Here is a 26077-nt window from a genome sequence, read left to right as displayed (position 1 = left end):
CTGAGGTATCTCCTTGCCCTTAAGACAACTGCTAACCTAGGAATCACACACAGAAATATACTACCTTGAGACGATGATGTGGAGAGATGGAGCTGTTGGGATAGACACAGAGAGGGAGAGGGGCTGTGTGCTGACGACCGGGGTGCAGGCTTGTAGTGTATACCCTTTGGTTGGTTGATGATGCATGGAGGGGATTATAACCATAGCAATGAAATGATATAAGATAGGATGAATGTAAAACTAACATTCTCCCATGTAAACGATTACATTGAAATTCACAATAAAACATTGAAAAAAAAGAAAAGAAAGAAAGAAACTGCCTTGCACCATGACAAATGCTATCACAGAATTATGCTTGGGCACAAGGGTGGGAATCACATCCTAAAAGATCAGAAGAAAACATCCCCGCGAGGTAGGCCACTGGCAACATGACTGTGAGCTCAGAGAAGTCCCATGGCTTGCCCAAGGTCACGGTCAGGACTGAGGATGCCTCCTGAGAACTCCACATGCTCTGCCCTTGGTAGCCTCTCCCCTTCACTTCTCAGAACCCAAATTAGCTATCTAGGGATTGACAGACAGTTAAGCCTGGAATTCAGTCACCATCACGGCAGACGACGAGGGTGATCATACATCCTACTCTCCCCAAGACAGTTCTGACTGGCTGCTTTCTTGTCCCTGATGTAATTAATAGTGTCTCTGTTCACTCTCTGGTAGTGCAGTGGTTACAAATTGGGCTGCGAACCTCAGGGTCAGAAGTTCAAAACTACCAGCTGTTCCACGGAAGAAAGATGAGGCTTTCTGCTCCTGTAAAGATTTACAGCCTCGGAAACCCTGTACAGGGTCGCTATAAGTCGGAACCAACTCCATGGTTGGTTAACAACAAAAACAACAACTGTTCACTCTCCAACGTGTTCTGGTTAGACAATAAATTGCATGGGTACCAATAACCTTTTACAGCCTGCTATCTGCTGGCTGTATCTAAACATTGAAATCCAGATACCACAGTTCTACCCAAGCCCATGGCATCATCCCTGCGCAGGTCACTAAAGGGCATGGGCATTTTTAGTCTGTCTCCTCCAGGGAACGAGTGGGACTGCAGAGGTTAAGCTGATGCTCTGGGCTGGAGTGGGATGGCAGGTTGGATTCAGTACTTCTTCTGTTCCCTGCTGTGTAAACCTATCCCTAACTTAGGCTAGAGTTTACTCAAGACTTACTCATCCCTTTCCTTGGTTAGAACAACTCTACCAGCAGCCTCCTGCTGGGCTTACTCCAAATGGCCAGCTCCCTCAAGACCATGGTATCCTATCCCATCTACTGCTGGGAGCCTCCTACACTCTCAGAGAGGCCCTCTATAGTGGACCTAGATGACATCCCAGCTCTTGTACCACCTTGAATGCTGCAGAAAGGGCTATGGGCTACTCTCTCACTTCAAGCCTCAGCACACAGCCCAATCAGCCCCCTAAACACTAATCCCATGCAATCTGAGTAGGGTTACATTTTCTCCTGTTGGTTCTGAAATAGCAGTGGCTACTATGTGTCCACTTGCTTCCAACGAGAAGTCCTATTTCCTTTGCTTTCTACCCACCACCACCCAACTGGAAGTTTGTCACACTGTGGTGACTTGCGTGTTGCTTTGATGCTGGAAGTTATACCAGTATCAAGTAACATTAGGGTCACCTATAGCTTAAGACAAACGGGGAAGAAAGATCTGGTGATCTACTTCTGAAAATTAGCCAATGAAAACCTGGATCCCAAAAGAATATTATCTGCTATAGTGCTAGAATGTGGAGGTTCCATAGGCTAAGAAGTGGACTGTGAACCACAAGATGAGCAGTTCTAGTCCACCAGCTCTTTTGCAGGAGGAGATGAGACTGTCTGTTCTCGAAAAGACTGACAGCCTGAAAACCCTATACAGGGTCACTATGAGTGGGAACCAACTCAACAGCACTTAACAACAACAACAATAGTGCTGGAGATGAGCCCCTAGACTGGAAGGTGCTCAAAGTTCACAGTGAGCACAGCGATGTCCTCAAACAACCATGAAGATGGTGTGCATTCTATCATAAGGTCACCAGGAACAACAATTCTGATTTCACATTTTCATTACTCCCTTTCTGCTCTCCGGATTTACAACCATCTTTTCTTTTTAAGACAAGATCAACCACAGTTTCGTCACTGATGTGTGTTCAGAAAGTTGACCCTACCGTTGCCCAAGCAGCACAAAACATCAGATCAAAGGGCTTTGCTTTCCCTTCAACATTTCCTTAGCTTCTAATAAATCATTATACTGTGAATGGAAATGATTTCAGCCCAAAAGCTTGGGCAAACACCAAGAGAAACAGATGACCTTATTTGCAACAATGTTGGATCTTAGAGGCACAGGCTGCCTCAGCCCCACTCCGCAGTCTGTGAATGGCACATGGCCCTGAGACTGAAGCCCGTGAAAGTACAGAGTGTTCTACCCAACAAGTACACTTTCATGAATAATCTTAGGGTTTCTGTTGTTTCTCTGTTTCCATCTTAAGTGAGAACTTGACTTTTCCCCCAGAGAGCAGCACATCTTTCGCTCTCTTTTGCACTCAATAGCTCAGGGTCTGACTATTCAAACAATCAGAGACAATACAGATCCAAACCCTGCCATGTCAGACTCACAAAAAGCATTCCTGGGACAGGGTACCCAGCCAGCAGTTCCTTAAAAGACCCCAGATTCTCCAGAGGGAATAAAGGAAGCAGAAGGGAGCAACCTTAGCGCCTCTGATCCACCCTGACCCATGGAAGAATGGACTATATGGGAAAGTTGTTGTTGTTGTTGAGTGCCGTCAAGTCAGTTCTGACTCACAGAGACCCTGTATAGGGTTTCCGAGGAGGCTGGTGGGTTTGAACCACTGACCTTGCAGTTCAAAATGTCCTTGTGGTCAAGTGCTTATCCTTCAGCACCACATCAGGAAAGGTTAGCAGCATACATACCCCAAATGATACCATATGGATTTATCACTGAAGTATTACTTCTCTACCAAGGGCTAGACTAAAACAGAAAGGTTGAGAAAATTTTCATTTACAGATTTAGCTAATTTCTTTATCTGCATATCTGTATTTGGAGGCCACAATTGCCTCTGGACCCCCTCTCCTTTGATTCTATTTGCTCTACAAAGAAATCCACCATACATGTGTCAGTTTGTCATATTGCAGTGGCCTGAGTGTTGCTGTTATTCTGGAAGCTATGCCACAGGTATTTTAAATGCCAGCAGGGTCAGTCATGGTGAACAGGCTTTAGTGGAGTTTCTACACTAAGACAGACAAGGAAGGAAGGCGTGGCAAAAACAATTACAAAGAACTGGGACACAGGAAGGAAGAAAATACTTAAGGTTCTCAGTAAGAGATTGCATGAGACTAAACAAATAACTCACTTTCTTTTCCTATGAGGGTTTCCCCATACACTAACTCTAAGAACACTCAATTTCCCTATGATTTCAATGGAAGGGCATTTCATAAACTAATTACTGTCCCCGTTAAAAAAAAATCAAAGATCTCATTTGGTCAGCACAAGATAGCCAGGTTCCCATATTGCCTAAATTAATGTGATTTTAGCCTGAGCAAAATAATTTGATACTTAGCTGGTATAGCCCAGGGTAGGAGAACCTTTTTTTTGCTAAAATTTATGACATTTGTGATCCATACAAAATCATCAACTTAAAAATTAGCCTGCTATATTTGGTCAATTATTTTATTAACTCACAGCTAATGAGAGCTCAGGAGTTCTAGTGTGGTACTGCAGGTTAATGTGCTGGACTGCAAGGTCAATTTGAGCTGCAAGGCCGGTGGTTCAAACCCACCAGTCGCTCCTTGGAAAACCTTATATAGGTTCGCTACGAGTTGGAACTCACTAAACTGCACTTAACAACAACAATGGAAGCCCTGGTGTAGCACCTGTGGGTTAATGTGCTGGACTGCAAGGTTGGTTTGAACCACAAGGTTGGTAGTTCAAGCTCACCAGCTGCTCCTCAGAAACTTTATACAGGGTTGCTATGAGTTGGAACTAACTTGATGGCACCTAATAACAACAACAAATGTGATGATGTTCTAGTATGGTGCTGTGGGATACAGCATTGGACCGCCAAGTCTGTGCGAACCACAAGGTCGGTGGTTCAAACTCACCAGCCAATCCCTGGAAGCCCTTATACAGGGTCGCTGTGAGTCAGAACCGACTTGACAACACTTAACAATAACAGCATGATGGCTGGTGCTGCAGTTGCTTTGGCAGGGCCAGACCAAATGATTTCCTGGATGTTCCCTACCTCTGGTATAGCCTAATCCTGAGAAAATTTAGATCTGGGTCATGGGAAGAGAGATTGGCCATTGTAGACCAAGGCCTGACGGAGCAGGGTACAGCTAATAAGAAAGAGGACCAAGTAAAGTGACTAGAGGTAAATGCTGTTAACAGATGGTACATGGAGGGGACACTACAATCATTGAGATGAAACAGTATATGATTTGTTGAATGTAAAGATTTACTGATGATAATGTCTATAAACCTTCACTCTTTAAAAAAAGATAGAGGGCCAGGAATGCTGGCAGACCAGCTCTTCTTTTCTTTAAAGGCAAGCAGCAGAGTCATGGGTTTGAATTCTCACACTAATGACCTGCTAGCTGTGTGACTTTAGGAAAAACACCTAACTTCTCTGATTCATTTCCTCACTTACAAGAAGAGATATTGTCTACCTCATAAATTGAGGCTAAACGAAATCATGCGTGTAAGAAAAGCATTGCACCCAAGGTAGACATGAGTAGTATTTTGTAACAGCATTTAGAGAATTTGAAGATTACCTTTGGGTTTGACATTTGCCAGTGATGTCACATTTGGCAATGTAATTTTCATCAGTCAGAGTTTCTCCATCTAGAAAACCAGGATGGAAATAGGTTCCCTGCCTTCTTTTAAAGGTTACGTCAGGAACAAGTGAGAGAAATACCACAGTGCATTACAGAACCAAGTGTGCAGTCCAGATAGTTTCTGCTCATCGTCTCAGAAACCTAGCATGCTTTTGTCAGTAGTATTTTAGTATTCCTAAAGGCAGGGCCCTGTCACTTCCCGAGTCCTCCTATGTACCAGCGGGCAGAGCGCTCAGACCTGCAGCAGACACTGCTCCTGGGTCTTCCCAACAAGGTTAGGACATGTGTGCTATTACACTCACTTTGCAGACAAGCAAAGGAGCTTTCTGGGAGGTTTACACACTTGCCGGATCCCTAGCAACCCCAAGCACACTTGTGGTTGCCTGACTTCAAATTTCATTCCCAATCTGTAAATCAACTCAGAATCCTAAACTGTGGTCACACAAGGAAAAGAGAGACAGCAACCTCGGCAGTTACCTGACTGGAAGGGTGGGGCCATGCTGGTCTGGGCCCCTGCTTGCTGAGCAGCCTCGTGAACCAGCAATCGAGATCCTGAGCCATCTTTAAATCTCTGAATTGAAAAGTACTAGAAACCTAATGGGAGTCCTGGTGTGGCGCTGCTGTAGGCTAATGCCCTGGACCATAAGGTCGTTTGACCCACAAGGTCGATAATTCAAGCTCACCAGCCACTCCTCAGAACCCTATACAGGCTTGCTATGGGTAGGAACCGACTCCATGGCACTTAACAACAAGAAGAAACCCAATGGGAGGCTTTGGCTGCTGAATCAGTGGCTGTTTGAGGTGGGGAGGGGGAATGACAGGAACGTAGTCCCTGTAGACAATTAGTTCCCTAGACAGGATCCTTGCTTGTCTAACCTTAGCATGAAGAGAACTCAGCATCAAACAGGCATTAATAAATATTTGTTGAATGCATGGATGATTGGAGAGGCACTTTCTTAAGGGATGCCTTGTAGCTCTTTAGAAAGAGTTTGTGCTGGAGAGCCTGGGAGAGAAGGGTGGAGGAGGGGGCTGGACTAGTCAGGCCAAACACGGACACTACTCCCGCTTTGTGAACCTATTTTACCAGGGGATCAGTGTGAGAGGACAACTGGATCAGAATCAGTCAGTGATTGGGAGAAATGCTAGGGCCACCCACCTGGCTTCTGGGGGTGCTTTCCAGGGGACTGTGACCACCTTTGTGCTGGGTCTCAGAGAATGGGCTCTAAATGGGACAAATATCAAGTGTGCAGTGTATGAAATGACTGTGGTGGTAATGAATACATGTGTCATTAATGTGTGATAGGCCTAGGAGAGCACAGGTATGCACTGTGAACTGTCCCATACCATTAGTCATGTTAACACCGCCCAGGATCAGCTGTACATTTGCAAAGAGAGGCTCCTTCCTAAGGGGAAATACAACAGCCCAGATCTCCTTTCCCCAGTCATAGGCATCTAGCCTTTGTAGTGATCAACTCAACCAGTTACCACTCACCAGAGAGATCTCTTAGCTGTGAGATGAGAAAGCTACTCTCTCCAAAAGGAAACCAGGACCTTTGTAGAGGAAAAGTTGTCTACTTTCCTAGAAGTTGACAAATCTTGCAGTTCGAATGTTATTAGGAAGACAAAATTAGGGAGGAGAGAAGAATGTAAGACCAATAGTGACAAACAGGATGGGAGAGATTCTTAAAACCAGCTCAGCAGGAAACAGCGAATCCTCCTCAGATTAAGATGCCACATTGTAAAAGAATGTGTGTTCACCAATTCCCACTGGAAGCTGGTGGGAGGGGACGTGAGTAGGGAGGGTAGGGAAGATGGAGAAAGGGAGCAAGGTCAAATGTAGATGCACCTAAATGTACGGATATTGTGTGCATGCTATGGTATAGAGTCAGGTAAGCATGACTGCTGAACCTGCATCTCTATTCCAGAGAGATGACTGAGCTAGGACATGGAGGGCTGCATGTCTAATTGCACGTAGCAACTCTATGTGGCAACTCTGGTGCTGCCTCTGTGGAGCTGGGGTGTAGACATCCACGCGGTATCTGTGTAGCAGCCGTGAAGAGAGGACTCAATGTTCTTGGTTGTGGGAAGGGTTAAAGTCAAAAGCACTGGAGATAGGTTCCCCAAGGCAAAGAGTATGCAGATACAACATGAAGACCAACAATTGAATGGGAAGAAGAAGAAGGTGCTCTGTGTGTGGCCTTGATAGCTGAATTTCTGGGATGCCTGGACACAGTGGGACCCAAAGGCCTCACTGACTCACTTACTCAGCCAGAGGAAGTACTCAATCCCTTTGAGGAGAAACAGAAGGGCAAATACTACTCTTGCCAAGCACTTACTTCAAGGACCAAATCGCTCTACCTATTCAAAGACCAAGACAAATTGAACACATCAAATGTGCTGAGGGAAGGACCTGGTCTGTGGGGTCTTGATCCTCTTGGAAGGGGGTAGCCACGATGCACACACTGAAGAAGACTGACCGATCGTGGTTCAAAGTGGGTCAGTGCTCAGCAGGGCAGAGCTCACAAGCTCTCCCCACATTTCTAAGCAGAACCAGTGGGGAGTGGACGAGGATGAAGCAGCCTAGGGAGGGAGAGTCTGGGCTAGCCTAGCTGAAGACTGACTTTTGACCACTCCACCTTCTCAGCCAGAGCTGGCTGCAAGACTTCAATTCGTTCATTCTGTAAACAGAGGAGTGGCGAGTGAAAGGATTAAACATTCCTCTCTGGTTTGCTTGACATTCCCAGTTGTGGGCTAAGTGGTGGAAGGAACGGGAGTCAATGGAGAAAGGTGGCATATGCTTGGCTAAGAGTTTCCATCAAGACTGTACTGACTTGCTTTGGGTTGTAGCCCAAAGCAGTGGTCCTGGGGCTTGAGAGAGAAAATAGCTGAGCTGGTCTCCAAAAGACAGTTCCCTAAGGTGGAGTGCACAGTCCTCATCTGGAACCTCTCAATTGGGGCAGTTCAGGAAGCAGAGGAGTTTAAAGGAGCTAGATGTAGTTCACAATTTTAGCTGCTCTGCTGAAAATCCTAACAGACCAGCACACCTTCCTTCCTACCCCAGCCTCGCTAGCCCATTCCTTCATACAGACAGGGTGTGGCAGACGTGTTGAGTGTCTTGCTCCCTGAAGTTAGCAAAACAACTGCTGCAACATTCCAGGGGGAGTGGACCTCAGTGGAAAAAGTGACCACTGCTCACCAGCAGAGGGAATGAAAGGAGGCACGACCCCTGCCCTGGGTGGAGGGCCTGGCAGGGCCAGGCATGGCTGGCCAGGGACTAAGGAGACTGTTGGCAATTTAGACTCAAAAACATGCAGAGACTCGCAGCACCTCTGGGATGTTACTGGAGGACTTGCCTGAAGTTCCGGAGGGGAAGGCAAACTCCGTGTGGGTACGTAAAACTGTCCTATGGAGCCTCCCCTGCTCATACCAGTGGGCTCGCCTCTGGTTCTTACACTGGGACCTCTCTCCTCTGTTCCCACTCAACACCTCTTTGGAATTCTCTACTTTTTGGGCTTCTTTAAGTGGTATGTTTGAGATTCTTCTTCCTTTCCTTTCATTACTGAATGTGTCACCCTGATTCAGATGTGGGGGCCCTCCCACCCCAAGGCTCCAGAGAACTATCCATTCAGTCCTTACTAGTTACCAGTTGCTGACAAGTTAATTCAACTCAGGACTACCCTGGAAGTAGATTGCTAGACCTTTCTTACAAGGCGGCTCAGGGTGAGCTTGAACTGCTAAACCTTTTGCATTAAGTATTTGAATCACCGAGGGACTCCCTATTCAATCCTTATCCTCTGAAATTTTTGCCCTCAATACCTTCAAATCCCACAACCTTTCCTCAATCCTCATCTGGTTTGGTTTCTCTATCGCCAAATATAGTCTCTTGAACCCATTCTCTGGAACTCAATCCCTGCTGGGTTTTCTAACTTCCTTCCTTCCTTTCAGACTCTTCCATCATTGTTTTTTCTAGCTGCTTTGTCGCCATGGGTCCCTTAAATTCTGTTGTTCCCCAAGGACTGACCCTTAGCTTGCAGTCTTTTCACTATTTTTCTGGCATGTCTTCCAGCTAGACTCTAAGGTCGATCGTACATCACTTCTACTTGTTCTATCACGAGATACTTGATAAACATCTTTTAACAAATTCATTAATTAGTGGTAAAGGAAACATGGCAGCAGCAGTCAAGAAATCAAACAACGTATTGCATTAGTCAAATGTGTTGTACAAGACCTTTTTCAAGTGTTCAAGAGCAAAAATGTCAGTTTGAGGACTAAAGTGCACTAGACTCATTCCATAGTATTTACAATAGCCTCATACGCATGAGTCAGTACCGACTCAATGGCACCAAACATCAACAACAACATATGCATGTTAAAGTTGGACAATGAATAAGGAAGAGTGTACAAAAATTGATGTATTTGAGTTATGGAGTTGGAGAAGAATATTCAAAGTACCATGGACCACCAAAAAAACAAACAAATCTATGATGGAGGAAGTGCAGCCAGAATGCTCTTTAGAAGCCAGGATGGCCAGACTTCATCTCTCATGCTTCTACATGTTATCAGGAGGGACCAGTCTCTGGAGAAGGACATCATGTTTGGTAGAGTGGAGGGTCAGCATAAAACAATAAGACCCCTAACAAAATGACTTGACATAGTGGCAGCAGCAATGGGCTCAGGTGTGATGATTGTGAGGTTGGTGAAGGACCGGGTAATGTTTCATTCTGTTGTGCACAAGGTCATTATGAGTCAGAACTGACTCAATGGCACCTAACAACAAAACAACAAAGGAAACAGGGTATGGGGGCAAAGTAATGAACTACCACTGAGTCTTATGTGACCTAAGGCAAGGCATCCCACCACTTTTTATTTGAAAAATGAGCACACACACAACAAGATAAATTCTATTGTACCTTCTATTATTCAAATAAAATGATAATTTTCTACTTGGTCCATGGTTCCTAAATTTTATACCAAGGCACTCGATGGCATCAGAATGAGCTCATAGAGGCACTAGAGAACACTTTGAGGGGAAGCATGGTGACATCTGTCAGACAGATACACTATGAACAACTTCAATTACGTCATTTGGGCTTAACTACTTAATAGACAGAATTATTTGGTATTTCTTTTGATCTATATGCACCATAATGAAACTACTGAGACACTAAACCAAAATGATGATGACAACAAAACTCTAAAAACCACAAACGAAGGATTTTGTAATTGCGAATGTTTGGGAATTAGTTTATTATGTTCTGAGCTCTTCAAAGGCAAGGACCATATATTATTTATCTCTAAATATCTGTGCTCCTCATCAAAAATAAAATAATAAAATCCCAAGAGGCCCATATCAGGTTTTCTCCTCCATTTGGTTAAGATGGTCTATTACACTGATGGATATTTTCATGGTGAACCACCCTTGCATTCCAGGGATAAATTCTACTGGTCAGAGTGTACAATCATTTTAATATGTTATTGAATTCTGGTTAGCATTTTGTCAAGATTTTTGCATCTATGTTTATAAGGGTTATTGGCCTATACTTTTCTTTCCTTGTGATGTCTTTATCTGACTTTGGTGTCAAGAGTAACGTTGGCCTCATAAAATGAGTGTCTCCTTCCTCTTTTATTCAGAAGGGTTGGTGTTGACTCTTCTTTAAATGTTTTGTAAAACTTACCATGAAGCCATCTAGGCCTGGACTTTTCTTTCTTTGTTGGGAAGTTTGTAACTACTGATGTAGTATCTTCGCTTGATATTGGTTGATTTACTTTTTAAAATCCTTGCCAGCACACCCTTTCAGCCCCCTACCATGGATGACCCTTCTATAACCACTTTTAGGAGTCCTGGTGTGGCGCTGTAGGTTAATACACTGGACTGCAAAGCTGGCGGTTCAAGCTCACCAGCAGCTCCTCAGAAACCCTATACTGGATCGCTATGGGTGCAGTGTCACCATGGGTCAGAACTCAACAGCACTTAACAAAAACAACACAGCCACTTTTAAGTTATTGCTACTCCCTCCACAGTGTCAAGGAGAACTCCACAAATTGAATACTACTCATATCTTCCATGGTGCTTGGTCTACGTAATTTATTAGCATGGACAGCTTGAGAGCACGACATCCGCCCTCCCCCTCTTTCCATTCACGTGCAACGAGAAATAAAACAAAAACCAGGCTCTGTCTTACGCGTGGCGTTCTCTTCCTTGGCAACGTGAGGTTGAGATAATTATTAGAAATGGATGATTTGGCCAAGCTGAGGTCAGCATTTTCTCCATAGTATTTGCCCCAAGAATCTGTCAAGAAATAAAAGTACATCTGAGATCTGGGATCCTGACACTGTTACTTTACTCAAGGCCCAAGGGGTCCACTGTGACAAGAGACGTTTCTTTCAGAATGGTTCTCTCACTTCAAACTAAAGATGTAAATGGCCCAGATGATGCAGTTCTACTGGTGACCTCCCAGTGACAAGGGCAGGTCCCCACAGCATCTACCATAAGGACCTACTCACACTCATGGGTTTGGATGAGCAGGGTCTACCTGGTTTGGCCTTGAAGCCACAGGGCAGGCATGAGACATCCCCAAACAGATGACAACAATGTTAGGAGTAACCAGGCTCTGGCAGAAGGGCACAGATGGCTCAAGAGGCTGAGTGGAGACTCTGAAGGTCCTTACCCACAGTCTTAAGCGGGGTGCCGCGGAAGAGCTCGTAAAACTTGGAGAGGTACATGACAATGCTGAGCTTGTCAGGCTCCTGACCTGATGCCATCTCCTTGCCAGTGGTCACTGGGGGAATCCCAAACTCACGCTCGGCCACATCAAATGCCAGCTGGTTGTTTCTCACAGCATCATCTTCGTTCAGAGAATCAAAGTTGCTAGAAAATCGAAACCAGGTGGAGAAGTTCAGGGAGTGAAGGCAGAGATGTGAAGAGCTGAGCAAATTTACCTCCAAATGAGCACTGCTGGGGACACTGGGCCAGGCATGAGCAGGGATGCGGGCAGGGCAAAGAGCAGGGAACCCAGCCCCCCAGGGGCAGCTTAACTAGCAGAAGAAGCTAACCCCATCCTTCTCAGTCAGAGAGAGACCAAATTAGACTTGGGCCATTCGGCTGCCATTGCTGTTTAGGTGGAAACAATCAGAGAGTGATCATTGAATCTTCTTTGAAAATTTTATGAGCTATTTAAAAAAAAAAATCACACATGTTATTTTGTTAAAAAATTTTTTTAAAAAGCAAACTCCAGTCCCTTCTGAAGGCAAGTTCAGTTCCCAATACTGACTGATAATCCTGATAAGTTTTCTTGCAGCCTTTTTTGATGAATTTAGGATACTCTCCTACAGCAAAATGCAGCTCTCTGGTAGTGTAGTTAATTTCAAGTTGGACTGCTAACTGCAAGGTCAGCAGTTCAAATCTACCAGTCGCTCTGTGGAAGACAAATGAGGCTTTCTGCTCCCGTGCAGATTTACAGTCTCAGAAACCCTGTTCAGGGTCACCATGGTAACCAACTCCATAGCACATAACCACAACCCCCATTCTTCCAGCAAAGAGCCTCTAAGACCTACTCGATGTGATGTGATACTGCCATTGAATTAAATATATATTGTGTGCTTTGGACTTCACAAATACCTCCACAAATATAATCCAGTCTTCTTAATGATCTAATTTATAGATGAAAACTCACAAAAAGTAAGTGGCTTCCCCAATGACACACAGACAGTGGATCTGGGTCTCAAACCTAATTCTGTAACTATAAAACCCTCACATCCCTTCCAAGACATAGGTCTTACCCATAATTCCTCTCTTCAGAGTGTGAATGCTCAACACTTCAAAGTGTGGCAGTGAGGTTAGGGTGTAGAGGGAAATGACATTAGTGGTGTATGGGGCAATAAGGTTAGGGGTGTAGGGGCAATCACTGAGCCTAAGCCACTTACACACCTCAAAAATTAGGCATACAAAACCACACTTGTCGTCAGAGCAAATCGATGCAATGGGAAAAGCATACATTTAAGAAGAGAAAAATCTCAAATAAAATTATGCAAAGAGAAACAGTGAATCAAGTCCTGAATATTCTGACTCTAGCAAAAGAGCCATGGTACCCTGGCCTCCAGGGTCTCCTTGGGCTGTGAGAGGCATGGTGGATCCAGCTGGGGCCCCAGACTCACATAAGCTCGGGCCTGAAGCGGTGGATGATGGCACACAGGGCCAGGCCACTGCGCCAGGACGTGGTCATGTCTGTGATGTTGACGTGCTGGTAGCCCTCAGTCTGCTGCTGGCACCAGGTTAAGAGCTTGCTGGGCCGGATGTCTGATTCTGTAGCAAGAGTTACACAAACAGAGGTGAAGCACTCAGGGAGATTCCTAGCAGCTCACCAGGGGATCCTCTCCAATGGCTCATGGCTGGGGACAAGGAGAAAGAGGTCTCAGTGCCAGGGGCCACCCAGTATGAGCCCACCCCAGGGCTGCTCCCTGGGTGCCTTGTCAAGAATGGGGTGGAGTGCAGGATGCTGGAACAGGAAGCACACTCTCCTCTAGCAAGAGCTCCTAAGACTCACTCTGGCCAGACGATGTGGACTCTGACAACATCATGGTTGTCTAGTGGGAATGGCAGACATGGAAGCAGGTGAACTGGCATGGGGAGGAAAACTAGTAAAGAACACACCAGAGAGGAGGCGCACTGGAGCTGCCAGTGCAGACTGTCTAGGAACTCATTAGACAGAAGGAGGCACCCAACAAAACAGAAGAGACTGTGCAGTGGTCATGTGTGTGTAGCAGTATAGCAGAGACTACCACAGTGGTCACAGTGGGGCAGGTGGTGTATGGAGGGGAGGGAAGAGTGACTGGGAAGGCTGAGGACAACTGACAAAGGGGAGGGAGGGAGGTCTGGACAGGTAACGGGAAGCCCGGGAGATCTTGAAGCAGGAGAGTGATGGATGGATGGATGGATGGATGGATGGATGGATGGATGGATGGATGTTAGGGAGCTATTCATTAAATCAATCTTTCATTTTTCCAACGAGCACAAGCCCTGCACTAGGCCCAGGAAAATCAGGAAAACCGGGAAGAAGAGCAGAACGCATGATGCTTGTTATATAGCTGGGGAGACCAGACTCACTCCACGGAGGACAAGATCAGAAAATAAAAACAAGTCCTCATTATTTGTGGATTCTGTATCTCTGAATTTGTCTCCTTGTTAAAATGTATTTGTCACCCCCAAATCAAGATGCTCAGTGCTTTTGCAGCTATGTACAGAGGAGTAGAAACAGCAAAGCCCCCTGCATGCCCATTGTCGGCTGCTCTTGAACCAGGTGATTCTCTGCCTTCTGATTCCAGCTCTCATACTGCAAGCTAAATAATTCAACTCTTGATATATTTTGTGTCTCTTTCTGTACCTTTGTTTTTGTTGGTGGTGGTGGGGATGACTATGGTTTACAATGGCCCAAAGCATAGTATTATCTAGTGTTCTTAAATGCAAGTAGGATGTGATGGGCCTCAATGGAGAAACTATGTGTGTTAGATAAGCTTTAGTTCAGCCATGAGTTATAGTGTTCCTGGCCATAAATTTAATGTTAATGAATCAACAATATATTACAAAATGTGTCTTTCCACAGAACACATATAAAACAAGGTTATATATTGATCAAATTAAAACCAAAGCCACTGCCATCGAGTTGAATACAACTCTTAGTAACCTTATAGGACCTTATAGGACAGAACAGAGCTATCTTGCAGCATTACCAAAGCTGTCACCTTTAATAGACGCAGATTGTCACATCTTTCTTCTGTGGAGCAGATGGTGGACTTGAACCTCTCTCCTTTTGGTTAGCAGCCAAATTCTATAACCACAGCACCACAATGCTCCTGTATGTACTGATTGGTTGATGAAAAATGGACCAGAGCTTGGAGGAACCCCACTCTGCATTTCACCTAGGAGCAATGGTCTAGTATTTGCTAATTCATCCATGGTGATTTCTAGAACATGACTACCACATGCTAGTCAAGAACTTAGACAATGTACTACATTAGGCAAATCTGTTGCACAAGACCTGTTTAAAGAGCAAAGCTGTCAGTTTGAGGATTAAGGTGTGCCTGTTCCAAGCCATGGCATTTTCAATAGCCCCATATGCATGTGAAAGTTGGACAATGAATAAGGAAGACTGTAGCACTATCAATGCATTTGAATTATAGTGTTGGCAAAGAATATTAAAAGTACCATGGATTGCCAATGAAACAAACAAGTCTGTCTTCGAAGAAGTACAACCAGAGTGCTCCTTGGAAGTGAGGATGGTAAGAGTTGGTTTCACAGACTTTGGACATGTTATCAGGAGAGACTAAGCCCTGGAAAAGGACATGATGCTTGGCAAAGTAGAAGATCAATGAAAAAGACAAAGACGCCGAGATAGAACGACACAATGGCTGCAACAATGTGCTCAAGCATGAGACTGTGAGGTTGGTACAGGACAGGGCAGTGTTTCCTTCTGTGTGTACAGGGTCATTACGCGTGGGAACCAACTCAACAGCCCCCAACCACAACTGCTACAAATAATGGGAAGGGACTGTAACCATACTTCATATTCACTGTGCTGAGGGCCTGACACACATTCACTGCTTTTAATCTTTACAAACATTCTTTGGGTAGATGGTGTACTTATTCTTGTTTTATAGAGGAGGATACTGAAGTACAAAAGGGACGGGGCTGACCCAAGGTCACATGGGCAATAGGGGCAGAGCCAGGCTGATTTCAGAGCCTTTCTTCCCTCCCCCCCACACACATTCCCAGCAACCTGGTCAAAGTCAGTAGGGCACCTCCCTGGTCCAAAGCCCACTAGGCTGCTTACCCCGCCTGGAGAGGCCAACTGATCTTCTCATTGAGCTCATCCTCTCTAGAGGGCAGCAGGGCAGCTCCTTAGTGATGTACAGATGCTTTACCTGCAACCAAGAGAGACCTCACACAGCTGCCTACCAGTGTATCCCCAAAGCAGAACTCATGGTCTTTAGATTCTGTCCACTTCTTAATTCCAGGCAGGCCACCCTTCCTATCTCTGGATGGACTGGCCTTCACAAGGCAACCCAAGCAATCTGAGAGTCAGAGCAGTGGGTCTTAACCAGCCAGCCATGTGCAGGGGGATTAAAGTGTGAGTAAATATCACTGGTGAATTGTAAACACTCACGCTGTGCTCTGTTCTGACTGAAGAGGTTGGGGACCGGGTGGCTCTAAGATAAAAGGAGGTAGCAATGGACTCTGGAGCTGCAGGTAACAAGGAGGGAAGGGAGTTTGCCAGGTTGATTTTTTGAGTGAAATCTGTTAAGCAATGCATACATGTAGAGATGAGTGAACATACTTAAATGCATGCACATATGTACGTGAAGGGGCTTCAATAAATTCGAAAAAAAATCCATTATCTTTTAATTACATTCTTCCACAAACTCTTTGAAGTTCCTGTGTATATACACCCATATGTGTCCTATGTCTACTTCAGGCTAGAAGGAATGCTGACTCTATTGCTTTCCTGTACATGGGTGGCATCAGTTCCAGAAGTATGCTAAGAATCTCCGTGACCCTCCCTTCCCACCCCTCAGTTGAAGATGACCCAGACAGAGGCCCGGGGAGGGACTCACCTGATGAGGCCTGACACAATGTGAGTTGAGGTTTGGGTACCGCGTCCCTGGGTCCAATGTGTACTGTTCAAAGTTTTTGTTGATGTTCTCTGGGGTTGTTTGAGGTAACAGCCGATAAAGACTTTCTCTGGCGGGAGACAGTGTTGAAATCGGAGATAGTGCTTACCATCTGAGGCCTTATTCTCCTCCTCCCTCTCTTTATCTTGATTTATCTGTGTTTGTAAAATCCTGCCCCTGCAGTGTCTGCCAATCATGGTTCTTGACATCTGCAAAGTGCTGTGAGGGTCAAAAGGGCCTAGGATGGCAAGTGATGCTGACTCCTCCCGAGTGGAGGGCAGGGAAACACACACCTGGCCGCATGGTGACCTGGTGTTTTGCTATAACCACCATTCAGCCATGCTGACTCCTTTGGCCTGTTCTGTCATGACAGCCACGTGGCAGAGGTCTGGGAGCAGGCCCAGGGTCTCAGCAGTGGAAGAGTCCTGGGAAATCATAGAAGCCGGCCTTGCCCAGGGCAGGTCACTCAGCACTGCACTGAAGACTCCCTCACATAAAGCTCTAGTGGCCTTCGTGTGTCTGAGTGATGCTGGGAGCTCCAACTTTGGGGCCAGGCCCAGATGAAGTTTTCTCTCTGACATCCTTGGGTAGTGCAGATGTTTAATACAATTGTGGCACTGGGAGTTAATACACTGGACTGCAAGGTTGGCAGTTCAAGCTTACCAGTCACTCCTTGGAAATCCTATACAGGGTTGCTGTGAGTCAGAACCAACTCAAGGCACTTAACAGCAACAACAACAACGAGCCAAAAGGTTGAAGGTTTGAGTCCACATTGAGGTGCCTCAGAAAACAAAGCTTGGTGATCAGCCATTCAAGACCCTGTGGAGCACACACGATTCTGTCACACAGGGGTTACCAGGTGGTGGTGGTGTTAAGTGCCACCTAGTCAGGTTGACTCATAGCAACCCTGTTTAGGGTTTCCAAGGAGTGACTGGTGAGGTTTGAACTGAAAGCTTGTGGTTAGCAGTCCAATGCTGATCCTACAGAACCACACCAAGAATCCGACTCAATGGTAGCTTGTTTTAAAATTGTTTTTCAAGATGTTTATCAACGAAAGTCATATAGCAGCTAGTTCATGATGGAGAAAGTCTCCTTTGGGACCCTAAAATGAAATCAGGCCATGTGTGGGAAGTCAGACCCTACAAGAAGAAAGGTTCCAGTGAGCTTGGGGAGCTCACCGAGAGTAGGATTTGCAATCTTCTACCTGAGCTTTTGACACAGCCCTGCCCCCAATTGGGAGTCCTAATACCAACACTCACCTTTCAGCTAGCAGCTCCAGGGGTGGAGTTCCCTGGTCCCAGCTCTTCACCATCCATGCGGTGTCAAAGGCTGCCAGGAAGCCACGGGCACAGCCTGTGCCCATGGGCCAAAAGGGCTGCAAAAGGAAACAAGTACAATTCCAGTTGCATACCATGCCTTCCAGTCTCCTACCCCACTCTGTCTGGCACTTCCTGATTGCCAGCTTTGTGGCAGACACTGGGGAGATAGGTGACAGGCCAGGGTCCTATGCTCACAAGTTCCACCACAAACACAAATAACAATAGCACAAGTCAAATGGACATAGGTACAGCAAAACGACTTCGGGGCTCAGCAAAGTGGAGAGAAACCTTAGAACAGAGATGATAATTAGGGAATGTTTCATAAAAGAGTTGCATTTATGATCATTTAAAACTATGGACAGAATTCGGACAGGTATCTCAACCCATTCAGGAACAGCACGGTCAAAGGCATTGTTGTTGTTGTTGTTGTTATGTGCCATGGAGTTGGTTCCGACTCATAGCGACCCTGTACAGGGTTTCTGAGGCTGTACATCTTTACGGGAGCAGATAGCCTCATCTTTCTCCCACGGAACAGCTGGTAGTTTCAAACTGCTGACCTTGAGGTTTGCAGCCCAATTTGTAACCACTACGCTACCAGAGCTCCTAGGTCAAAGGCATGGTAGCTGGGAAATCAAGGAGTCTGAGGGAAGAATAGTTGATCTAGCTGTGGTGTTGTATACAGCATGGGAGGGGTGCACTGAGAGAGAAAGCTGGGAGGGGAGAGTGGGCCAGAAGCAGGGTAGCTGTTGAATGCTTAGCTAGAGACCAAGCTCAACGATGAGCAAGGATTAGTTCAACCAAGCTAAGCTCTCTAAGTGTCTGGGTGGTGCAAACACTTAATGTACTTGGCTGTTCACTAAAAGATTGAAGGTTTGAGTGTATCCAGACATGCCTGACCATGTACCCCTCCCAAAATCAGTCATTAAAGGACTTATGAGGCACATATGTTTTCAACTCAAGTTTTGCCATGAGTCAGAATCAACTTGATGGCACTGGACTGGTTAAGTTCTAACTAAAGTTCAAGAGAATCCATGGGCCAAATATGGTTTACAATTTAACTCTTACCTTGGGATAAACATACACACACCTTTTTTTTTGGCTAGCTCTTAAACGAAACATAAAGATATATCCCTTCTAAAAATATTCACTGTAATTTATGGCTCTTGTACATGTAGTTGTTCTGGAAAGAATGTTATATAAGGATGCCATGGATGACAAGTTGGCTTTGGGGTCCATATATCTTTCTGGCATCCCTTATGATGTCCACATTGAAAGGCCACCCATATGAAGAACGGAGTCTTAGTCCTGCTGAGGTTCTAAACACTGAGTAGGATGGCCCATGTGGTCCAGACCAAAGAAAGCCACCTCAATTTTGTTCTTCAACAAAAAGGGCTGCCCAGAAGAACCCAGAGATAGAAGAGAAAATTCTCCTGCCTACTAACAACAGAACTGGCTCCTTTGAATTTAGTGAAAGGTCAGGCTCCAAGGTCAGGACAGGCATGCTGGAGTCCTGCCAACTAACTGGCTGAGAGCTTCTGAACCCATCCTTTCCCCACTGCGGGACACCAGAGATTGCCCGCTGGGACACACATGCAGAAACCTGCCCTGTAGCCGGCATACGGGGGGTTATCGATGCAGGAGGTACCTCAAGCAAGCTGTCACCCACGAGGGCCACAAGCAGCTGGTGTGCCTGCCGCTCGCGCACCAGGGCTGCATTCTCTGAGGCATACATGGAAGTGAAGTCAAACATGGCCACATCAGGTTGCCCATAATGGTTCATGGCAAAGTCTAAAGATGGCAGCTGGTAATTGGTGGCAAAGTCTGCAGCTTCTCGGGCATAGGAGAGCAAGTTGTCCTGGTTCACGTTCTCAGCACAGAGCAGCATCTCAGTGTCAATGTAGTCCTGGGGAAGAGCAAGGACACACTGCATCAAGAACTGGAAAGTACACATCCCCTGCTTCTCTACAGGGGAAGGATTTGTTACAGACTGCATCTCCCCTCAAAAGATGCGATTGTGACCTTGTTTAGAAATAGGGTCTTTGAAGACGTCATCAGTTATGTTAACATGAAGTCAGTCTGGAGAAGACTGAGTGGTGTCTGTATAAAACAGAAGAGACACAGAGGGAAGATGGTCATGTGATGACAGAAGTAGAGATTGGAGGGATGCATTTATAAGCCAAGGAATGTCAAAAGTTGCCGGCCAACACTGGAGGTTGAGAGGCACAGAGCAGACCCTCCCTCTGTTCTCAAAAGGATCAACATTGCTGGCACCTTGATTTTCGCTCCCAGCCTCCAAAACTGTGATACATTCATAACTGTTCTTATAAACTGCGCAGTTTGTGGTAGTTTGTCACAGCAGCCTAGGAAATTAATTCAGTATTCATACTCACTTCTCTGCCAAGGGCTTGGGGGTGGGTTTTCAGGAAGAGCATTTATACAGTGACGCTAATCAACACAGAAATGGAACATCAGGACCAAGGGAATAACGATTAAATATATCTCTCAGTCATGAGGTTAGCTCAGTTGTGGCTAAGCATTAAATTTGGCTTTAATCTTCTTGGCGTCCGAGGATAAAAGGAAATGTGATATGTTGCAGGGCCCTCCTTATCAGAAAGAAGGAAGCATAGAAATTCCACAGGGGAGGCAATTTTCCCTGGCACTAAATTCTAAAAGAACTGTCTCATGTAGGAGTGTCTACAGAGAACATTAAGTGTTGTAATACCAGTGTATGTAGTAATAGTCTTGCAACAAACCCAGAAGCACATTTTATATGGTTAGTTCTCATAACAACTTTCAATAAATTAAATAAGATCAACGAGCAATACAATGAGCATGATTTTATAATAAATTGAGCTAAGCTAATGCAGTCTAGTTATGCTGTGTTTTGTGGTCCAACAAGAACAGAAAAATGGGTACATGGCACAAACTGTAAATTTTCTCTCCAAATCCAGTTACCCCTCCTCTCAGCAGGCTATTGATGGTTGGATATCTAATATCAAGGTTGTTACTTTGCTCTAAGAGTATTAACCGCTACACTTCCTGCTAGGGGGATGATGAATCCTGAACTTAGAGGACTGTGATTTTCTTTCTGGAGGGACACTAGCAACAGGCCACAGGATGTCAGGGCCTGGAGACAGCAAGCCCTTGTTACCTGAATGAATCTGCTGGTATGTCACATGAGAACCTTATTGCCCTAGGACGTAGCAAGCGACACATTCAGAAAACTTCCGTGAACACTCAGGGCAAGCTTTGTCTGACTCCGCTAGGTGGGCTGGCTAGATATATTTACTGTACCCGCACCCACACCCAGGCCACAGAGTGGCCCTTCACTATCTGACACTGGTATACAGAGACTCAGGAGCAAAGTTGGGAGAGATGCCTCTAAAGTGACCAGGTCAGCAGGGGGCACCAGATGTTGAAGCCCATTGCTCACACATCGGCTGGCTGTGCTCAGGTCTCTGTTCACAGTTCTCTGCCCAGCACCCCAGGCTCTCAGCACAGGTCTGAGCCCATGTGGTAGAAGCCCAGGGGAGGATCGAGTTACTAAGCCACCCAGCTGGCTGCCAGGACCTGGCGAGAGCACAGACACCTTCTTCTTTGACAAGCAGCAATGAATGGTCACCACACTGCCCGGACTACAGGCTGACACAGAGCAGCTGACCTCAGACTGCATGATCCTTATCTTGAGGATGCTGCAGTGGCAGAAACAGGGACTCTGGAAGGGCTGACAATCTGACCAAAGGAGCTCCCAGCCCTGGGGCCACCACTGCACCCGCTTCCTCTATCCTGCTCTCTGTTTAAGCACGTGGGTACAAAGGCATGGAGCCTGGGAAGCCAATTTGAACAAGCAGGTGTCCAAATAAGACAGAAGTGATATGATAGGATCTCTGTTAACCTTTTTTTTTTTTTTTTTTAATTTACTTTTCCCAGCCAGCCTTTCAAATAGAAACTACCATTCCTATTTTGCTGATGAGAAGACTGAAGTTCAGAACAGCTAAGTGGCTTACTCAGTCCTGGGTTAGTATGTGGCAGAGCCAAGATTCAACTCGAGTCCTCTGGACGGTAAAAATCGTGAGCGTGGCTTGTGTCCTGACAAGTGAAATTCCCAGGAAAAAGGAAGCATCTCTGTGTCCCTCTAGGGCAGGGCTGGGGAACCTTATTTTTGCCAAAGTTTAGAACATCATTTGCTGGCCATACAAAACGATCAACTTAAACATTAGCCTTCTGTATTTGGCCAAACATTTAATTAATTCACCCCTAACATGATGGCTGGAGTCCTGGTGTGGCGCTGTGGGCTAATGTGCTAGACTGTAAAGTTGGTTTGAACCGCAATGTTTGGTGGTTCAAGCTCACCAGCTGCTCTTAGGAAACCCTATACAAGGTCGTTATGGGATGGAGCCCAACTGGACGACACTTAACAACAACAACAAATGTGATAGCCTTATATGGTGCTGCGGGTTAATGTGCTGGACTGCAAGATCAGTTTGAATTGCAAAGTTGGAGGTTTAAGCCACTCCTGAGAAATCCTATACAGGGTTGCTATGAGTTGGTGCCGACTCAACGGCACTTAACAACAACGTGACAGCTGGAGTCCTGGTGTGGCACTGTGGGATAAAGCACTGGGTCACAAGGTCAGTTTGAATCATAAGGTTGGCAGTTCAAGCTCAGCAGCTGCTCCTTGGAAACCTTATATAGAACCGACCGGATGGCATGTAACAACAGTTGTAATGATTGGAACTGTGGTTGCCTAGGTAGGGCCAGACATTCCCCACCCCTGCTTTAGGACAAGGAGATCCCATCTGTCTCCAAAAAATAGGAGCCTTCCCAGGAGAGGGGGCAGGACTGAATGAGACCTGGGGAAGTCTAAGATTAACCAGTCTCACACCCTCAACAGGAACAGCTCTTCGTGCCTGAGTGGTGGTGGTAGTGGTTATGTGCCATGGAGCAGAAAGCCTCATTTTTCTCCTACAGAACCGCTGGTAGTTTCAAACTGCTGACTGTGAGATTAGCAGCCCAGCTCATAACCATGATGCTACCAGAGCTCCTTTTGTGTCTGAGTATGGGTTACTTTATCCAAACTCTCCTGCAACATGAGAGTCCCCAGTAGTACAAATCGTTAACAAACTTAGGTGTTGAAGTTTAGAGAGCTAAGTCCACTCAGAGGCACCTTGGAAGAAAGGCCTGGTGATCTACTGCCACAAACCAGCCACTGAAAACCCTGTGGATCAATTCTACTCTGACACAAATGGGGTTGCCATGATTTGACTGAAATTGGTCCTGCGCTGATATTGCAATGCCAGGGAAAACAAATTGTTAAACCAGGTGGTGCCAGCCCTCTCCTCCCCTTGCTCAGGATCTGGGCAGGACAACTACTGTTTCCACACTTGCCGATGGTGCCGACCCAGTTCACCAAGGGGAAGAAAAGTACAAAGTCACAGCCAGAGAGATACATACATTAATGATGACACCTTTGTCAAGCAGGCTCTGCTTCTTGGCTGTCATGACAAAATAGTGGGTGCAGTCCTTATAGTACACAATGTTCTCAAGATCAATCCCTGCAGAGAGAGGAGAACAGAGACTGATCATTAGTGCCGGGGTCTGCACTGTGCCTCATGGTGGGTCCCATTGTCTGTTGCAGAATCTTCAAGACATATAACGCTCAAAAGATGTAACAGAGGGACAGGAGGTACTCGTTACCACAGCTGGCTTTTTAAGAGACTGCAAAGACATTACATCTTTTCAAACTCACAAAGCCCTCAGTAGTCATGGACCAGTATTCCCAAGTTGCCACCCATGAGCATGATATCCAGGAAACAACAGAGCTGGGACTCGAACCCAAATCTGTCTGACTTCAAGTCCAATCCACAGTGTCCTCAATGTTGTTGCAGGAATTTTCTGAAGACTGCTACTGGTACTCTTATTTCTATGGCCCCGCTGGCATGAAAAACTTAGGTGCAGTAGTTAGAAATAATCACTGGCGCACTGGGTTCTATATTTTTGTACTTTTCACTGTCACAGAATGCTAGGCTTTTGCATTTAAAACAATGCTTTGAGAAGACTGCTTAGCTCAGTGTTCCTCAAAGTGTGGTCCCTGAGAACTTTTCAAAAATGCAAATGTTCAGAAATTCTGAGGGTAGGTAGAACCAGAAACCTGTGCTTTAACAAGATCTCTTGATGATTCTGACTCCCACTCTGATTTGAAAATCACTGCCTTCACTTAAGGGGAGCCCTGGTGGCACAGTGGTTATGCGCTTGGCTACTAACCAAGTGGTCAGGGGTTCAAAGCCACCAGCCACTCCTGGGAGAAGGGTGTAACAGTCTCCTTCTGTAAAGAGGAAACCCTATGGGGCAGTTCTAGCTGTCTTACAGCATTACTATGAGCTGGAATCAACTCCACAGCAACGGGTTTGGGGTTTGGATTTGGTTTAGGAACAGAAGAGAGAGAAAAAAAGACCCAACTTACCAGCAGTTAATATAGAGGCTTGCTGGGTCACCATAGGGGCCCCTTTATTGCTAGTAAATAGGAAACAGCCATTAATACATATGGCCCCCAAGAGAAGCCGAGGACACTCATCATTGTCTTGTGTGAGGAAAAGTGCTGTGAGCCACAGCAGCCAGCAGTGACAACCACAGCCAAGTTTAAAGGAAGTTCATTTAAACAATTGGAAAAACACAATGTTCGGCCATAATTTATTTATTTGGTGGTTTATTTAAATATTTATTTTCTTAGGTTTTGAAGGAAGGGAGAGTTGGAGCACTCCTAAAGCATTCCCAAGGAAATAATAGGCTGGAAAGAAATATTAGAACTTTAGAAGATAATGCAACTGGGCTGCAACTCAGGGGCTAACCCCATAGGCACCTCCCTTTGGAGAACAAGATTGTTCTGCCCAGTAACAGCAGTCTGGCACAACCTTCATCCTAGCATTAGAAAACTATCTTAAAGAAAGAATTCAACAGAAGTTGTTTTACCTCTAATAATAAATAACAGACAGGTCTAAATCAGCAGTCAGCAAACTTTGTCTGTGGAGCATCAGATAGTAAGTATCTCTGACTTTGCAAGCCACAGGGTCTCTTTCGCAACTATAGCCACTGCTGTTGGCCATAGAGTCAGACTGCAGGCCATCACAACAAAATATAAACAAGCAGGAGTGGCTGCATCCCAATGAAACTTCATTTATGGACGTAGAAATTAGAATTTCATATCATTCTCATGTGTCACAAAACAGTATTCTTTGGATTTCTTTCTTCTCAGCCATTATAAGATATAAAACCATCCTTAGCTTGAAGGCACTATAAAAATCTGAGGCTGGCTTCAGTTACCCACCCCTAGTTTACATGTAAAGAAGCGCTGGTACAGAGGGCTAAGTGTTGGTCTGCTTCTGTCAAGAAACCCTATGGAGCAGTTCCACTCTGTCCCTTGATAAGAGTCGAAATCGACTCAAGGGCAATGGGCGCGTAGTTTACAAGGTCCGGCAATACCAGTACATTCAGTGATTGAGAGATTGTGCAGCCCCAAAACCTATCATGAGGAGGACCATGCTGTCCCCAGACAATGCTTCAAATCAAAGGAATGAGAAAAGCAGAAGAGCAGATAGCACTGGCATGATGACTAGAGCTGCGTATGAAGTACATTGTTGTTACTGTTAAGTCGGCTCCGACCCATAGCAACCCTTACAGGGTTTCCGAGGAGTGGTTGGTTAACTTGAACCGCTGATCTTGCAATTCAAACCGACTATGCAGTCCAGTGCGCTTTGACCCTCAGTGCAGTAGGTGGGAAATGAATGAAAAGGAGTATGTGAAAATAAAGACCACTCCTGCACGAGGTGGTCAGATTTTATTTTACATTGTTGTTACACTGGCTTTTCAAGGAGAAATATACATATGGGGGCCTTCAAAAAGTTTGTGGAAAAATGGAATTAAAAGATAATGAGCCAGACAAACAAGATGGCGGATCGGGTGGACGTATAGCAGAGAGCTCCGCCAACAACAACACAGACTACCCGACCAAGAAGGCTCAGGGGATGGTCCCAGAACTCTGAACCACATATAAAGGAATACTTAGAAGGTTGGAAGGCTCACTGCTGGGGGAATTTGTGGCAGAAGCAAGAAATCTATTGCTTTCTAGTCCGGGACGCTCGGCTGCTCCAGGAGCCGCCATCTTGGGTGAGACCACGTGGGGGAAAGATCAGAGCAGCCACAGATGCCTG

At 45.7% G+C, this 26077-nt stretch overlaps 1 protein-coding gene across 1 annotated transcript in view; it reads right to left on the bottom strand.

Moving 5' to 3' along the window:
• MICAL2 (microtubule associated monooxygenase, calponin and LIM domain containing 2) overlaps positions 1–26077 on the bottom strand; it is a 128978-nt gene that overhangs the window by 31825 nt on the left and 71076 nt on the right. The window contains exons 6-13 of the mRNA XM_006865823.1: positions 23325–23425; positions 19516–19773; positions 17811–17926; positions 16495–16621; positions 15714–15804; positions 13042–13189; positions 11556–11755; positions 11070–11176 (exon numbers count right to left, since the gene is read on the bottom strand). Of these exons, the coding sequence (XP_006865885.1) occupies positions 11070–11176; positions 11556–11755; positions 13042–13189; positions 15714–15804; positions 16495–16621; positions 17811–17926; positions 19516–19773; positions 23325–23425 (1148 nt within the window). The remainder of the gene's footprint in view (positions 1–11069; positions 11177–11555; positions 11756–13041; positions 13190–15713; positions 15805–16494; positions 16622–17810; positions 17927–19515; positions 19774–23324; positions 23426–26077) is intronic.

Source organism: Chrysochloris asiatica, unplaced genomic scaffold (assembly GCF_000296735.1).
Source record: "Chrysochloris asiatica unplaced genomic scaffold, ChrAsi1.0 scaffold00083, whole genome shotgun sequence".
In the NCBI taxonomy this organism is placed as follows: Eukaryota; Metazoa; Chordata; class Mammalia; order Afrosoricida; family Chrysochloridae; genus Chrysochloris; species Chrysochloris asiatica.
Note: the sequence above shows the minus strand (reverse complement) of the source record. Positions and strands in the feature narration are given on the sequence as shown.